Here is a 12,990-nt window from a genome sequence, read left to right as displayed (position 1 = left end):
ATCAATAGGCCTACATGACTATAAAATGGCACACAGACATGCAGAGGACCGCAAAGTAGCAATTTAGGAAGGATCACACTGGTTTGAAGTGCAACTTCTTATTGCATAACATCTGTAATATGATATTTTACCAACTTGAATCAATCTGGGTGGGAGGCAGCTAGGCAACGAGGATATAAAAGTAAGCTATATGGATCTATAGCACCACAAATGCTCTGAAACATTGTTCAACCTGTCAGTTCCATAAAACATTCCATGTATAGCCTTGACCAAACGGGAAATATCTGTGGTGAGCAGAGGAACTCGCTTAAGTTGTGATCACATTATCTGCATCACTGTACCACAAAACACCCGCTGATAAGAATACAGTGTGTTCTCTGTTTCCATCGGTGGGGATGTTTGGGATAAAAATAAAAAAAAAAGAACAAAAAGAAAAAAAAACGCATTTGGACAAGATACAAAGTTCACACAAACTCGGGCGTGATGGATATCACACCCCTCGTTTCAATCTGCTATCCAATCATATTACTGGACCTGGCGCACGCCCGTGCCACCATAGACATAGAACGCTAGACGGAGCATTGGCTGCTGAGACGCGAGAAATACGGCCGCCATCTTGGAGAGGTGAACGTCGAGAGACAACACATACGGAAGATACAGGATTCCGGGCTGGTGTGCTGCATACTCCTACTCAAACGAGCGAACGGCAGAGATGAGGAAAACAAGATAACTTCACAAGTAAGGTTTAACATTACTGTGCTATTGTTTGTATTTTGTAACAGCATATTATCATATTATCGATAGCTACCACAGAGTTAAAGATGCTGACATCGTTAACAGCTAGCACTATTGATCGTTCTAGGTTAACACAAGAGTACAACTAGCTAGAATTGCTTGGCAATGACACTGATTAAACATGACATATTTGAACATCATAAGTAGAAGTAAGTAATTGAAGTTAAATATTGTAAAAGCCAATAGGAGTAAACATTTCAGTCCACATTGAGTTGGGGGTGGGGGGCGTTGTTAGCTAGCAACTTTAGTCAGCAGCTAACGTTAATGTTAGCAACTTAGTCATTCATTCATTCATTCATTCAACCTTTATTTATGCTCGAAGAGTCATTGAGGGTAGCCCTCATTTTCAATGAAGCCGAGATTACAGAAGCAATGAAGGAACAAGAGATGTTGAAATAATATAATAGTAAGATAACATACAGTCAGCAGCTAACGTTAGACAATCAGATGGACAGTGGCTAGTACAGTATAGCTTTCCAATGCAATGTTGTGTAATACAAAATGCGTGAAAACCCCTTTCCAACCTTACTTGACACCTGGAGGGGGGTAATATTGGGATTAGTGTTGAACTATTACATCTGAATTGACTAGCTGTCGACTGTTGTTCCTAGACCCTCAGTGTTTACCTCATAAGTACTGACTGGCCTTACTTCTGTGTAATATGAGCAGTACACACACACACACACACACACACACACACTGTCACTGAGTAGACCATAAGGTAAGAGAAAATTAGCACTTTTAAAGTCATATACATCATGTTATTGTTACTCTATCACTCTCTGTATTAAATTCCTTGCTTAATAACTTGCTTGACTAATTCATCTTTTCCTCATAACATTTCAGATCTTAAGATGGACATTGTACCAAAGCAGGGCCATGAGTATACAGGACTGCAGAGAGTTTGAACGGCTCCTCCGCTGACTAGCGTTCAACTGTTCCTCCGCTGCCCAGCGTTCAGCTGCTCCTCCGCTGCCCAGCGTTCAACTGCTCCTCCGCTGCCCAGCGTCCACCTGCTCCTCCGCTGCCAGCGTCCACCTGCTCCTCCACTGTCCTCTACCCAGCGTCCACCTGCTCCTCCGCTGCCCAGCGTTCAACTGCTCCTCCGCTGCCCAGCGTCCACCTGCTCCTCCGCTGCCCAGCGTCCACCTGCTCCTCCGCTGCCCAGCGTCCACCTGCTCCTCCGCTGCCCAGTGTCCACCTGCTCCTCCGCTGTCCTCTGCTGCCCAGTGTCCACCTGCTCCTCCGCTGTCCTCTGCTGCCCAGTGTCCACCTGCTCCTCCACTGTCCTCTACCCAGTGTCCACCTGCTCCTCTGCTGTTTGCCATTTCCTGCATTCTAGTGCATTTTACAGTTTTTGCCCGTTGCACTATAGACCCATGCTTAGACTAAAGTAACACAACTTGGAGCTTTTTGTACCATACCTCAAACACATGTACCCATACCTTAAGCAATTATGCAACACACTTGGTCCTGCATACTATCTATTTCATACATAAGACACTTTGTTCAAAAATGAAATCTCAGGGCGCCATTCGGAAAACACATGTAACCAAAATACAAAACACATCGGGCAATTGCAACCACTTAAATACACACTTGAAGGCACTTACTTGCAAAACTGAACACCAATCAGCCAGCTACAAAAAGCTTTCAGTTTAGCCATTATAAATAGTGATGTGAATGGTATAGTTCCCAGTGTTGTGTCATGTTTACTGTGTAGGATTTTGGCACAATGAGCGGTTACAGTTTTGCTAAATGTATTCCAGCAAGGTGTTTTATATAAAGTAGACTAGTGTGTTCCTCCTGATCTGAAAGTGTATGCATATGACGCAAGCGTGTTTTATTTTTTCACCAGTGTTACATTTTGACAAAGGATTGTTAGGTTTTCATAGCAGAGTTTAGGTACTGATAGTAGAGTTTCAATTTGACATAGACGTGAAAGGTATATTTCCTAGTGTGGTGTTCTGTTTACTTATGTGTAGAGTTTTGGCACAGTGAGCGAAGTTTTGCAAAATGTGTTCAAGCAACGGGCAAAAACTGTAATAGATTGTAGCTTAGCCTACTAAAGATTTAGTACTGTCACAAGTTAAGTTTATCTAGCCAGGCATCATACATGGTTGAAACAAATCACCTCACCTGTGTGTGTGTGTGTGTATGTAATGTTTAATAATCATCCCAGTGTTATTACAGCAGTTTAAAAAAAACTTAATTAAATTGTTTTATTAAAATCTGGTGTGCTGTATTTACTATGACCTTTTTATGGAGTTGCAGTTGAATCCAACAGGCAATGCATGACCTTGCAATAGGTTTATGGCAAGCTGAATGAAATATAGGCCTATAACAGTGTAGTGTGAATGATAACATTTCAATTGTTTTATACAGTTTTATTGATGATATTAGGCCTACTATTCTCCCTATTTTTGTAATTATTCACTGTTTAATTTAATTTGAGTTATTTATTTGTATGTCGCTTTGGACAAAGGCGTCTGCTAAATAACTATAACCATAATAAAACAAACAAAGGATTGCAGCTAATGAACTATTATCCATATCCAAAATAAATAAATAAATCTGCTCTCTGCATTTGTCTCAACCAGGATTCAATAGGATTCCCTCCCATCTTTCTCCTTTCCCCCCTTATAATAGTCCGGCAGCCAAATGCCATAATTTAGGTAAACCTGGTTTTGTCGGTAAAAGTTTTTTTTTTTTTTTTTGCAGAATCTAGTAGGCTAGGGGTACCTCTTTAAGATTTAAGAGGATGCCCGGTGATATCAATTGAGCAATTTAGTATATTAAGGTGAGTGATGTATGGTACAGTGGGTCAAAACGCAGCTTTAATCACAAAATGTGCAACATTTTGCTCTAAAACCAGATAATCGTGTGTCCTTTAGCATAGATTTGCACATGACAAAAAAGAAACGTGAAAATTAGTGGTATGTAGTGAGGAATTATTACTAAAATGGTCTGACAATTAATTTCTCCAGCCAAAGCGATTACACGGAGTGGAATTAATCACCTTTCCAAGATGGCCGCCTCGCGTCTCGTTTGCTTCCATTGGCCAGAACGTCGGTTGCTCTGTCTAGCGTTCTATGTCTATGCGTGCCACATCATTCCTTGTTGTCGCCATCCGGTGGGATACATATAAATACTTCGCACTATCATTTGCTCAGTCCCAGTCAGTTAATTGTGGCGTAAGTAGGGAAGACACCTACCTGCTCAGTAACTTTGGTCAAAGGTACCTCTTTTCCACCGAAACTCAAGTAAGGGCTTCTTCGATATCATGTGTTGTCTTGTTGAATGCACGTTGATTTTGCGCGTTGATGATTTGCTCCTATCAATTCCATGTGAAATGTGATGTATTGATGTAACGTTATGCAACAAGATTCAATGCCAAGCCCGTGGCTAACTTGGCTAACTCGTGCTGAGAATTCCCACTTTAACTATGCGAGAGGTACATTGACTTTTGCATGAGGTTGTTTTAAGACATTTGTGGAAGCAGTCGTGCATCTTACACTTTCAAAATACCCTGTTTGATTGTTAACTTATTTAGCTGTCTCAATGACGCCCAGATTTTTATATGAATTATTTTTCCTTGTGAAATGTTTCCGTGTGAGCATTGAGTAGCACATCACCTGAAGACAAGTTTTTTCGAGTATTGAATTGCATCTCAGTGGGCGTGGGCCTTTCATGCAACAACTACCTGCCATATTGTATTCTCTGGATTGGCGTGCACTCTTACAACCATGCTTTGTGTTTTGATAACTTCTGCAGTTCCTGCTCTTGCACGAGCGATAAGGCGCTGTGCAATTGGCCTTCGGTCTTGTGCACACTCTGTGAACTGTGGCGTCATTTACTGAGAGGGTAGGGAGGATTTATCAGCCAATGGATTGAAGTTCAACTGCAGAGGCAAGCCAAATATTGACAAACTGCAGAGAACAGGAGGAGAAGGGTGTAGGGCAGAGGTCAAAGTGCATGACTACTAGACACCGGTAGACACGATGAGATGCAATGCAGATCTATTGGCTCATGTTCATTTTGGGATCATTCATACAGGTGAGCTTGGCATACAGTATTGCTCACTGACCGCTTCATGTCCTCCACAGGATGACTCACCAGTACCCATCCCTCTCTCCGGAGCAAAAGAAGGAGCTGGCTTCCATTGCTGAGCGGATTGTAGCTCCTGGCAAGGGAATCCTTGCTGCTGATGAGTCCACAGGTGAGGGCATCGACCAGCTATTGTGTCTCTTGGGTGTTTGCTCCCTGACACCTTGAGAGCACCACAATCCATTGAATAGGTCTAAAGTCCTATTTAGATGTTCTTAAACTTTTTCTTGTTTCATTTTCTTTTTTTTTATTAAACTGCTCATCTTATTTTTTACCTGTAGCACTTTGAGATCAGTGATGAATAGTGCATTCTAAATAAGATGTATTATTATTTGTCATGACCTGAATTTAGTGGACCTAATGTTGTAATATGTTGGTCAACTTTTTTTTTTTTTAATTCCTAGGTACCATGGGCAAGCGTCTTCAGAACATCAATGTGGAGAACAGCGAGGAGAACCGCCGCTACTTCCGTGACCTCCTCTTCTCCGTTGACCAATCAATCAACCAGTGTGTGGGTGGGGTCATCTTCTTCCACGAAACGCTGTACCAGAAGTCTGACAAGGGTGTCCTCTTTCCTCTGGTCATCAAAGATAAAGGCATCGTTGTTGGCATCAAGGTAGAAGCCTCTGCTACTACACACTATTTGACTTTAATATTCTTTTAAAAGTGTTTTTTTTTTTCTTCAATTAGACATCACAACTTTGTTTCATAACTACAGGTAGACAAAGGCACAGCAGGTTTGAACGGAACAGACGGGGAGACAACCACACAAGGTGAGCCTTTTCTGTCATCTCTCGCATTCTTTGCAATTCACAAAATCATGATTTCTAGATCCAACATGTCGTGAATCAACTGGATTTTTTTTTTTTTTTTTTTTACTGTCAGGACTTGATGGTCTGGGTGAGCGCTGCGCACAGTACAAGAAAGACGGCGCAGACTTCGCCAAGTGGCGCTGCGTGCTCAAGATCTCTGACGGCTGCCCTTCTGCCCTCTCCATCGCTGAGAATGCCAACGTCCTTGCCAGATACGCCAGCATCTGCCAACAGGTCTGTCTCTGGGTTGTGTTTTTTTGTTTACTTTTGCAAACATGACTTCTTTGACCTCATAACTTGTCACTCAAATTTCAAATACTGAGTGAGGTGTTTTTAATTAACTACTTATCAATTCAAATATTATTTTGGTCACTGTTCCTCAAATCATTCTTACAGTTACTCAATAGATTTATGTCATGCATACATGGTGCATGTTGGTGACCGTTTCTTGCTCCTTTCAGAATGGTCTCGTGCCCATCGTGGAGCCCGAGATCCTGCCTGACGGTGACCACGATCTGAAGAGGTGCCAGTACGTCACAGAGAAGGTAAGACTGCCCTTGCCAGGCCAGGAGATGATTACTGATTAACCACTGATAAAATTGTGATGACGAGCCAGTAAATGAGATGGGGGAGATACAATCAACTTAGTACTGATTACGTTATCAATTGTTTGCATGGATGGTAATGATACAAATTGCACTGTTGAGGAAATTGAAGAGGCCAAACAGAATTGGCAAAGATAAGATCATCTGATTGCAGATTCTTATTAATTGTTAACCTGGATTGTACCGTATTAGTTTCTTGACTTTATTCACTACGTGTTCCTCAGGTTCTGGCTGCTGTGTACAAGGCCCTGTCAGACCACCATGTGTACCTGGAGGGCACCCTGCTCAAACCCAACATGGTCATGCCCGGACACTCCTGCGCCAAGAAGTTCACGCCACAGGAAGTTGCCATGGCAACAGTCACCGCCCTCAGACGCACCGTGCCCGCTTCTGTGCCTGGTGGGTAGCATATAGCGATGGCCGTCCTTAAATCGCACTTTAACCTGCTGGGGTGACTTTTATGACCGGGGAGATAACAGGGTTTGCTCTTTTTCTGTAATGCCGTGCCTTGCAATGCAATGCGTTTCTCCTAGACCTCAAAGCCTTTACTGTAAAGCCAATCAGAATAAGCGGCAAGAGTCGTATGACTGATGGTCAGGCAAGGTTTAAGCTCTAGAATGGGTGTAATTGATCACCCTGTCACTGGTCAGCCTTGATTATCTGCAACATAAAGATGGCTTGATGACTCTTTGATAAAGTAGTAGGACTTTGCACTTATTGTTTATCTGCTGATCTGTGGAATCCCCCCCCAATTTGTGTTGCGTGCCTCGTTATTTTGTTCCAACAGTCTTTATTAGTGATTTGTATAATTTAATTCCATCCTCATTTGTGCCCTGTCTTCTGCAGGCATCTGCTTCCTGTCAGGAGGCCAGAGTGAGGAGGAGGCCTCCGTCCACCTGAGCGCCATCAACCAGGTGCCCCTGCACCGGCCCTGGAAGCTGACCTTCTCCTACGGCCGCGCCCTCCAGGCCTCGGCCCTCGCAGCCTGGAAGGGCCAGACTGCCAACAAGCAGGCCGCACAGGACGCCTTCACTAGCCGCGCCAAGGTGAGCTCGCAGGAACAGTGAGGACCAGGGGCTTGAATGTAAACAATGTGTCCCTTAATGAGCAGTGTCTCGTGTGTGAATAAGCGATTACGTGTGGGAGCATTGAGTTGACCCACCAATTTGAGCTTAATATAGTGTAGGTCATTGTACAATGACATTTAAAGTGCCCTCAGTCTGTGCATCATTCATCGAGTCTATAAACATATAATTTAAGTGCTAGTGTTATTTAAAAAAGAAGAAATAGAAACATAACTGCATTGGCAGGCAGTATACATAGTCATACACACCCAGTCATTGCATAAAAAAAACAGAAGTTTGTGACCCCCTAAGTCTCATTTTCACTGGAGATGGTCTTTAAATTGAGAGGCCAACTGTCAATGCTAGTCTACTGTAGTACAGACATTTTAGTTTAATATGCAGCATCCTTGTAGGCTCACAATTTGGTAGAATAGACACTGCTTCTGCCCTTCCTAAACGTCTGCCTTTCAAAAAATGCTATGCTAATCTGTATTTGAAGAATTGAAGGTGTTATCCTTCAGAACGCTTTTGTTTCTAAACGGAAGGATTTGTGTGTGTCTTTCAGATTAACGGACTAGCCTCAAAGGGCGAGTACAAGCCCTCCGGCCAGGCTGACCAGTCTTCAATGCAGTCCCTCTACACAGCCAGCTACGTCTACTAAACTATTGCACACATACTGTACTTGATTCACTGGATTGCAGCTAGGCTACAAGCCTGGCGAACAGAGAAATGTGACCCAACCTCTGCCCACTATGTCCCCCATCCCTAAAACAAAAAGAGAAATGATTAATAAAAAAAAAAACTTTTCTATCCCATCTTTTGTCTCGCTCATTACATGTGCGATTAAAAAATACTTTTAAACACCCTTTGGAAAAAATGTATTTATTCAGGGTTTTTTTTCCATATTGATATATTGCTGAAAATGCTTATTTCATTGAAAACATGTTTCTGAGACCTTTGAAGAAAATATTTTTTTATACCATTGACTATATATGAGAATTATCATATTTTTTGCTACCATATTTACTGTACAGCCAAATGTGTCAATCAGCTGTGTAGAGATGAATTTAAGAAAGGAAGATTTATTCCAGCCCAGCTTCCAGGCTATCCCTGTAGAGCTGGAATAAGTGGCTGGTGGTGAACTTCTCGGTGAAGAGTGGGTGAAACAGCATCAGGATGTCCGTTAGATGGTGTTTCTTTGCCTCATCAACTGCTTTCCAACCCCACACGTCAAGCTCCTACGAAGGAAAAGGGGTAGGGGTCACTGATGTGTCTGCTTTTAACTGTGATGACCATCTACATTTTTAGGTCTGGAACTTCACTCTACTACAGTATAATCTTGTCAACAAAATGACCCCATGACCCATTTGCTTTAAGCCTACTTCCACTGACAGACTTTGACAAGATGTGGCGAAGATTTCTGAAAGGTTGTTGTCTTTTGAGTAAAGCTTGAATAGGGGGTATTTGTAAAGGCTTCTTTCCAAAATCATGTCAAAGTCTGTCAGTATAAAGTAGGCTTTACTGTCTACCTCTTTAATACCCTCATTCATTGAGGGCATTTCTAATTGGTTTACTGCTCTTCACTGCTGACTGATTGCTAGCTCAAACAACTTTTCTTAACAATTTGTTATTCAACTGGACAACCATAAACTGGTTTGGCCAAGCGAATTCTACATAGTACATAATTTCCATCTTCACAAGCATTATAGATGCATTTTCCTTAATTTAAAATACGTTTCACAGTCCACAACAGCTACACCAACCAGGTAACTTCCCTGAACCGAGGCATTCATTGATGCACATGTTCAACCAGAGCGCAAATGCAAATTGCTCAGGGGAACACATTTATGAGCGTGTTGAGACTAAGCTCTAATTCAATCTTCCGTGTGTGCATATCACATGACATACCAGAGGGGTAGCTCCAAGCTCCAGCAGTTTGGACACCATGCCTGGGTCCCTGTTCCGGACTGCCGTGTGCATGGCTGTCCTTCCGTTGTAATCAGCCTGATCCATATCCACGCCGGCAAGGCTCCAGGCCTTTAGCATCATGTAGTCCCTCTCTCGAACAGCCCTGTGGGAACAGCGTTGAGTTGAAAGTTGATTTATATTGCACATTATCATACTCAGTGATCATTCAATGGCCTTCGCATTTCATGCACCAGACACCATAACAAGCTTAACACCTTAAAACAAGGACAATAGAACAAACCGTGTATATACTGTAGACAGCAGTACGAAGAAAAACAGCAGCAAATGGACTAATAAAAAGATTAACATAGAATGAATGAATGAATGGAGTATTTAACCTTGTTCTCTGATGTTAACATCAAAGGCATGCAACTTTAGTTTGTTAAAAACATGGTCAGATGCTATTTTACAAGCCAATTTACAATACTAATATCTAGCATCCCCTCATGCTGATCTGGCACACACATGAATAATTAAGTGAGCTTTGCACTGATTGGCTGCCTTGCAGTCAAAGACTGGAAATAACAGGTTCCAGCAACGTCTTCCTGAATCTCCAACCCGAAGCGGTAAGATCAGATGTGGAGGGGGGCTGTGCTCAGAAGAGAGCTTTGCATTGCGTCACAGGCTGTATTTGTCCAGATTCGATCATTTCAAAGTCCAAGATTATGAAGCAAATGAAGGTGGAAAAAACTGGGTTTCCGGTTTCTAGCTCACGGTAACCAGGCCAACAGTTTTCTATACTAAAGGTCATTGTTTGGACACTGTAAAAGTTGCATTTAGCTAAATAAATCACAAGGAGGGACATCTGACAACTAATTAGGTTGACCAGCAGTATGATTGAGCGTAAAGTGTGGCACACTCCGTTTTCAATATTCAATCATTTTGAGAACATTATTCTCAATACAACCCAGCACACCAGGGTCAAGGAAGAATTGAAGTATCAAAGTGGTAAACATGCCCCTGAATGCCCTGATCCAATGTTTTCAAGATGTGTTGACATAAATTCTAAATGATCATATATTTAGCATTTCTGCATACATGATTTCTATATTTCAACAATTGATATGTTGTTTTTGCATAATTCTCAATTAAATAGGTTACGAGCTTAAATTATTTGCAATTTTCCTTTCTGTTTCTATTACAATTTTACATTGTTCCAACTTTTTTGGAAATGGGGTTGTATGTCCGATGTAAGCCAATGGAAAACAATGGCATGTTCTGTTTGAATTGGGGCAGATCTGATCTCCATAGTATGTTCATGTGTGAAAACTTGAACTTGAACAGACAAGCAACAATTGTGTCTATTTAAAAAAAAAATATATATATATATATATTTCCGGAATAATACCCTTGAAATCAAAGTGACTATCTGGTGCATTCAGCATGTTAGCATACTGACTGGAGTACTGACTTGCAAAGCTCAATGCCGATCCTTACAGGTTCACAGAATACAGATCCTCCAAAAATCTGCAACATCTTCACAGTATCAAGTTTTCTGAGACAAAAAAAAAAATCATTTATCATCATTCATCAATTTAGCAGATAGACACTGTTGTCCAAAGTAACTTATATCAGCTATACTGCAAGGGATTACATTGTATTACAAGTAACTTATATCAGCTATACTGCAAGGGATTACATTGTATTACAAGTAATTTATATCAACTATACTGCAAGGGATTACATTGTATTACAAGTAACTTATATCAGCTATACTGCAAGGGATTACATTGCTCCCAGAGCAATTTATATCAACTATACTGCAAGGGATTACATTGTTCCCAGAGCAACTTATATCAACTATACTGCAAGGGATTACATTGTTCCCAGAGTAACTTATATCAACTATACTGCAAGGGATTACATTGTTCCCAGAGCAACTTATATCAACTATACTGCAAGGGATTACATTGTTCCCAGAGTAACTTGGAGGTAAGTGCCTCCAAGGGCAAAACAATGGAAGCCAGGAATTGAACGCACAACTTCCAGACTACTGCACAGTGCACACTACACTAATACACATGGACGTGCATCATCATTCATTTCTGTCTGTTAGATCTTCCTCATTCCATCAATATTTATACACGTCCCGCAAACCCTGATTAACCTGTTTTTGACGGCAAGGGTCATTGGAGTATTTCCCCTGCGGTCAACGAGATTACAGGACGTTCCTTTGGAATGGAGGTACTTTAACATCCCGATGTTTCCAATTTCACAGGCCCTGTGAACAGGCGAGGAGCCATCATAGCCTGCATTGTCGACGTTCACCTAGGAGCATTAAATGTATGCACTGGAATGACCATCAACAACAAATGACAGAGGGTGAAATGTACCAATGCACAAATACAAAAACATTCTTACCCTCTCTAGAAGTTCCTGCAAGCTTACGAAGTCATTGATTTCTACACATCTGCAAGCAAAGGCTGTAAGCAGTTTAGGAATAATGTTACCCTTGGCCTGAAAGACAATTGAAACAGTCACTAGGCTATTATCAGCATTTATATGTACATGGTGTAGTGGAAAGTAAAATATAATTTATAGTAGGCTAGTATTTTACATGACAGTCACCTCAGGGTCCGCTTTCCCTTTTTTTTCTTTCAGCCAGTTCAAGCCAAGTAATTCACCAAGCCAGAGCAGAAAATCCCTGTTTCTGGTCTTTGCACCCAAGACCTGTATATTTGTAGCGAACACCAGTGGGTCGTTGTCCATGGCTAAAAGAATATTCAAAGTGATTTCATTTGGGCAGATGTCAATGTACTCATTTGGACCAGGCAGCTATGTATGGGTTAACATTACATGTTTTTGGTGTCAGTCATCAACTGTGTGTTCTGTCATGTCATCAACTGTTGTGTGGTCTGTTATTGTATGTCTCAAATGCAGGGCTGATAGATAGGAAATTATCTCATGGCCGAGCTCAAGCCTTAATTCAGGCACCACACCTGAACTCTATCAGGCCTGCAAATGTGTTGTTTGTTTTTACATTTGCAGGGATAAATAATAAAATAAAACTTGAACCTGAGAAAGTTTTTGACACGAGCAACTTTAGATTGTAGCTAAGCAACGTTAGCTGCTAACATTAGAACACATTATTTATGGATAATGTTGCTGGTTTAATTTTAGCATTATCAATATAAATAACAGTCTTCAGTAATTTAGTAATGATTGTGTATGTCTAACGCAGGCACTAACGAGTAATATCTAAAGACATAGAGTATGGACTATCTAGCCATGAAATAAATTCAAGGAGACTTTGTCACCAGGAAGCTTAGCCTGTCAGCAAGTAGCAGCTAGCAGCTAACTAACATAACTAGCAGCTAACATATCACCAGAGATTGCGTGGATTGGCACTGACCTTACCTCAGATATTTCCTCAGATAATTAGCTATCCTCCTTAATATTTAAGTTGTACTACGAGGAAGAGCTACTTATCTTCAAAACTCTATGGTGGGAGAGTGAATGATTTTAACTCACCTCCAGATGTGAATTTTAGAAGGCAGTCAGATAATAACGGTGGCTGTTTGATGCTCCCACTCTTGTACCAGATATTCTAGAACGCCAATCGTTGACAGTACATGAGATGTTTTTGAAGAGACGAGTGCTCACATCCAGAAAAACGTTTAACCCAGAGCCATACTCATA

General features: G+C 41.4%; 2 protein-coding genes across 2 annotated transcripts; one reads left to right on the top strand and one right to left on the bottom strand.

Moving 5' to 3' along the window:
* Nucleotides 1-3,902: 3,902 nt before the first annotated feature.
* On the top strand, nt 3,903-8,248 carry aldob (aldolase b, fructose-bisphosphate). Its single transcript, XM_062524465.1, has 9 exons — nt 3,903-4,058; nt 4,902-5,014; nt 5,307-5,518; nt 5,621-5,675; nt 5,788-5,948; nt 6,176-6,259; nt 6,544-6,718; nt 7,166-7,365; nt 7,949-8,248. Exons 2-9 carry the CDS (start codon nt 4,903-4,905, stop codon nt 8,042-8,044), a joined length of 1,095 nt encoding a protein of 364 aa, XP_062380449.1. The 5' UTR covers nt 3,903-4,058; nt 4,902; the 3' UTR covers nt 8,045-8,248.
* Nucleotide 8,249: 1 nt separating this feature from the next.
* LOC134068730 (L-asparaginase-like) lies at nt 8,250-12,896 on the bottom strand. The gene is made up of 7 exons (XM_062524467.1): nt 12,823-12,896; nt 11,920-12,062; nt 11,713-11,808; nt 11,459-11,619; nt 10,763-10,846; nt 9,292-9,454; nt 8,250-8,621 (listed from the first exon to the last, which is right to left on the bottom strand). The coding sequence occupies exons 2-7, from the start codon at nt 12,058-12,060 to the stop codon at nt 8,466-8,468; spliced, it is 801 nt and encodes a 266-aa protein (XP_062380451.1). The 5' UTR covers nt 12,061-12,062; nt 12,823-12,896; the 3' UTR covers nt 8,250-8,465.
* Nucleotides 12,897-12,990: the final 94 nt, after the last annotated feature.

This window comes from Sardina pilchardus, chromosome 21 (assembly GCF_963854185.1).
Source record: "Sardina pilchardus chromosome 21, fSarPil1.1, whole genome shotgun sequence".
Taxonomy (NCBI): domain Eukaryota; kingdom Metazoa; phylum Chordata; class Actinopteri; order Clupeiformes; family Clupeidae; genus Sardina; species Sardina pilchardus.
Note: the sequence above shows the minus strand (reverse complement) of the source record. Positions and strands in the feature narration are given on the sequence as shown.

Coding starts and splice junctions, on each gene's coding strand:
- LOC134068730 (XM_062524467.1), bottom strand. CDS start 12,060: ATGGACAACGACCCACTGGTGTTCGCTACAAATATACAGGTCTTGGGT. Junction 11,809..11,919: donor AAGGGAAAGCGGACCCTGAG/GTGACTGTCATG, acceptor ATTGTCTTTCAG/GCCAAGGGTAACATTATTCC. Junction 11,620..11,712: donor TGCAGGAACTTCTAGAGAGG/GTAAGAATGTTT, acceptor TAATGCTCCTAG/GTGAACGTCGACAATGCAGG.
- aldob (XM_062524465.1), top strand. CDS start 4,903: ATGACTCACCAGTACCCATCCCTCTCTCCGGAGCAAAAGAAGGAGCTG. Junction 5,015..5,306: donor TGCTGCTGATGAGTCCACAG/GTGAGGGCATCG, acceptor TTTAATTCCTAG/GTACCATGGGCAAGCGTCTT. Junction 6,260..6,543: donor GCCAGTACGTCACAGAGAAG/GTAAGACTGCCC, acceptor CGTGTTCCTCAG/GTTCTGGCTGCTGTGTACAA.